Source organism: Ranitomeya imitator, chromosome 6 (genome assembly GCF_032444005.1).
Source record: "Ranitomeya imitator isolate aRanImi1 chromosome 6, aRanImi1.pri, whole genome shotgun sequence".
Lineage (NCBI taxonomy): Eukaryota > Metazoa > Chordata > Amphibia > Anura > Dendrobatidae > Ranitomeya > Ranitomeya imitator.
The window spans coordinates 204,365,196-204,369,349 of record NC_091287.1 but is presented as its reverse complement, the minus strand read 5'-3'; the positions used below and the strand labels follow the sequence as shown (position 1 = coordinate 204,369,349).

The following is a 4,154-nucleotide window of genomic DNA, read 5'->3' as shown; positions in this document are numbered from 1 at the left end:
GCAGACACTTCCACAGTGCCCATCTCTCAAAAGAAAGGCGACTGCGGGCACACCTGTGGATCTCCTGGCACTGGCCAACAACATTATGACCCAGCTTGCCACAACCTAGCTCACCGGATTCCCATCCTTCGTTGCAGAACGGTTAAACAGATTGGACATTACCCAGCGAACGCACGCGGAGAGAGTAATGTTTGAGGTTTTGAACGCGGCAGCCGCAGGCAAACTGAGTGAGACATCAACGGTGACCAGCAGCGACCGTCAGCCCAGTGGCCAGTTTTATTGGGGACACCAGCAAGAGCCCATGAACAGCACTCCTGTCCGCAGACCGGCCCCACATCATTTGCAGTTCCGGACACCACCTCCACCCCCTTCTTTTGGTGACTTTTCGCAAGGACCTTCTACAGCCACACACCAGTACAGGGAGATGGACACCTACTATCAACACCTGTAGTGTTCTTGGACTGAAAAAGATAGAGACTTCCGATTCATAAGCACTTTATGTGTTCACACTGCCGTTTTTTTTTGGTTCTTCATTTACCGTTAGCTTTGTGGGCCAAATTTTTCACTAGTTACTGTTGCATTATGTTAATAAACTTTATAAGCTTCACATGGTCTCTTATCTTTTGATTTATTGTTTACATAGTCACATAATGTATAAGTGAATATATTATATATATATATATATATATATATCTCTGGAACGCGCTAGGGCAGAGGTTGCTGCGGACTCCCTGGATTCATATGTTTGATACAGAACTAGAGTATGTGCATAGATAGATATATTTATGTAGACATTGAGACAGAAAAATAAATTGCATGGGTCATCAACAAAATGGTACACGAGAGCACAACAACCCAATAAAATGTATTCCATAATACATGGTACAAGGAAATGGCAACAGTTGCGCTACTGCTGGAGATGCTGCCATGGGACAGTGTTATGAAAGGCAATTCAGAATCACAATGGACATGGAGGTCAGAGCACATACAGTGAACTGACAATAACCCAAAATTATAGAACGAGCTCTGAGACGTGGGAACTCTGCAGACCGCAATCCCTAAGCCTATCAAACCACACTAAAGGTAGCCGTGGAGCGCTCCTGACCAGAACCTAGGCGCCTCGTCACAGCCTGAGAAACTAGCTAATCCTGAAGATAGAAAAATAAGCCTACCTTGCCTCAGAGAAATTCCCCAAAGGAAAAGGCAGCCCCCCACATATAATGACTGTGAGTAAGATGAAAACACAAACATAGAGATGAAACAGATTAAGCAAAGTGAGGCCCGACTAGCTGAACAGAACGAGGATAGGGAAGATAACTTTGCGGTCAGCACAAAAACCTATAAAAAACCACGCAGAGGGGACAAAAAGACCCTCCGCACCGACTAACGGTACGGAGGTGGTCCCTCTGCGTCTCAGAGCTTCCAGCAGGCGAGAAAAACCAATAAAGCAAGCTGGACAGAAAAATAGCAACAAAATAACATAAGCAAAACTTAGCTTTGCAGAGCAGCAGGCCACAGGAATGATCCAGGGAAAAAACAAGTCCCACACTGAAACATTGACAGGAAGCATAGATCAAAGCATCAGGTGGAGTTAAGTAGAGAAGAAGCTAACGAGCTCACCAGATCACCTGAGGGAGGAAACTCAGAAGCTGCAGTACCACTTTCCTCCACAAACGGAAGATCCCAGAGAGAATCAGCCGAAGTACCACTTGTGACCACAGGAGTGAACTCTGCCACAGAATTCACAACAGGACAGCTCCTGGCCCATTGAAAAAGTCACAGTACTTCTCCCTGCAAATCGTCGCATCATCAGAGTTCCTTCCGGATCCAAGACTTTCCAAGCCTGAAACCCTGTGCTCGTCTAGACGCCATTCACCCTGGGTTACATCTCCGTTTGCAGGGTCAACAGAGTCAACATATTGTGGAGGGCTGTATGCACTGGCATCACGGCGCCGTAGAAAGTTGTGCAGGACGCAACAGGCAGGCACCACAGAGTCAATAGACGAGAGTTTCATGTTCAGTGCAGTGTGGAAAACCCGAAATCGGTTTGCCATAATACCAAAAGCATTCTCCACAAAGCGTCGAGCTCTGGAAAGTCTGTAATTAAAAATGCGTCGCTCTGGTGTCAGAGTTTTCTGGGAGAAGGGCTTCAGAAGGTTGGGATGCAGTGGGAACGCCTCATCTCCGACAAACACAAAGTTCATGTTTTCAGTAGTGTCGCTCTTGCGCAGCAAGGCCAGTTTGTGTTCTTTCAAGCGGTCCCCAAAATCGGTGAGCTCCAAAACTCCTCCATCAGATACTCTCCCGTTGATCCCTACAGCCACACTTATAAATTCATAGTTTGCATTAATGAGGGCCATGAGAATAACGCTGAAATAACCCTTGTAATTGTAGAAAAATGAGCCGGAGTGTGGTGGTTGGGTGATGCGGACATGTTTCCCATCCAAGGCCCCACCGCAATTTGGGAACTGCCATTGCTGCTGAAATCCATGGGAAATCTGTTTCCAATCATCCTGGGTCTCCGGGAAAGGCATGTAAGTGCGGTGTAAAGCTGATACGATTGCATTACATGTCTTTGGGATGATGACGCTGAGCAGGGATCCGGAAATAGCTGCGCAGTAATGCAAGTCTTGCATAGACCTGCCAGTGGCCAGGAACCGCAGCGTGACAGCCAGTCTCTCATCCACAGGGACAGCAGCTCGCATCCTGGTATTTTGCCACCTGATAGAAGGTTCCACAGCAGCAAGTAGCACATTAAAGGAATCCTCCGACATTCGCAGGTAGTTCCTGAAATCATGCGGGTTGTTCTCCTACTGTTCCCTTATTAGGCCCATATGGGACAATTGATTCCTCTTCTGCAGCCACTGTCTGGTCCACATGCGGCGCTGTCGCTTAGTACGAGTGTTCCGCGTGTGAGCCTCCTGCTGGCGGTGAGCTTCAACCAACAAGGCAGCCGCTACAGTCTGCCTGGGACTATGAGGGTCTTGAGACAGCACCTGCCCACAAGAACCTGCACAAGCAGGAGGTGCTGCGCCGCATTGCTGGGCAGATGGAGAGGCGACTTGGCATCTGCCGCAGTGCGCTGCAGCTGCGCAAGAAGTGGGCAGACCTGACGTTTAAGACCCCACAGCTTCTGGCAGAGTCGCGGGCGGAGACAAGTCGAGGCAAGTACCAGTATGGGGGAATCGGGTGATGAACGCTGCCGGGAGAGGGAAATCGGGAGACTCGTGCTCATGGTTGCCAACTTGTCCTGGAATTCCCAGAAAAACATGCCACTTTTTCCTCATGTCCGTATTGTCCGAGAGGAAAATGCGGCGTCCGTGAAAAATGGTCAGGTCAGGGGTTCCAGAATCTCCACCAACATATAAAATTTTGGGATGTCCGCAATTGCCGGGAGGGGGGAAATCAGGAGACGCGCGCTGCCGTGAGGCGCTTCCTAGTGATGCAATAATACGTGTCCCAGGCCACGAAGAGCATTGAACACCAGAGCCCCCAGACAATGCAGAGTATAGCATTACTGGGAAGAGTGATCTCTATTTTCTATATATGTACGTACATTTGGCGACTCAAAATTTCATTTGGCTCCTAACTTTTGCCGCCAATGGCGCCTAGGTATTTTTTTTTAGTCTGGAGCCCTGTACTTTTCGTGTCTAAACATTGTGGTTCTTTAATGTTTGTGTAGAGAGACGGCGCCGGCAGCAGGCACCAGACAGCAGCACTTCATCAGCCACCAGCAGCAGCCCACAGCCCGGGCCGTCACGTATGTTAACCATCATTCATTGCAATTTTATTACTGCATACGGGACATTAGAGGGGAGCTGAAATATTGTATACATTACAGATGCAGTAAGGACCAGGAGCGCTAGAACCCCTCCGCAAGCCTCAACACCACCCTTCCGCCACTCGTCTTCTTCCCCCGGGTCGGCGGTATTCTCCCCAGAGGTGAGCATTCGTAAGTGACCAAAACTGCGAGCGTGTTCAATTGTTAACTAGATATGTATTTGCTTCTTTTTAGCTGCGGCAGCTGTGGCCCAAGCAAGGGGTTGGGAGGTCAGCAGCTCTTCCGCATCTTCTGGGGATGAGCAACCGGCGTCCCTTCACCGTAAGTATACAGACAGTGGGAGGGGTTATCGGTGGGATGTCACATTTGACAG

General features: G+C 49.0%; 1 protein-coding gene across 1 annotated transcript; it reads right to left on the bottom strand.

Annotated features, from left to right (window-relative positions):
* Positions 1-1,742: 1,742 nt before the first annotated feature.
* On the bottom strand, positions 1,743-2,774 carry LOC138643340 (uncharacterized). Its single transcript, XM_069732264.1, has one exon. It carries the CDS (start codon positions 2,772-2,774, stop codon positions 1,743-1,745), a length of 1,032 nt encoding a protein of 343 aa, XP_069588365.1.
* Positions 2,775-4,154: the final 1,380 nt, after the last annotated feature.

Bases quoted from the DNA above. Each gene is read 5' to 3' on its own strand.
- LOC138643340 (XM_069732264.1), bottom strand. From the start codon at position 2,774: ATGTCGGAGGATTCCTTTAATGTGCTACTTGCTGCTGTGGAACCTTCT.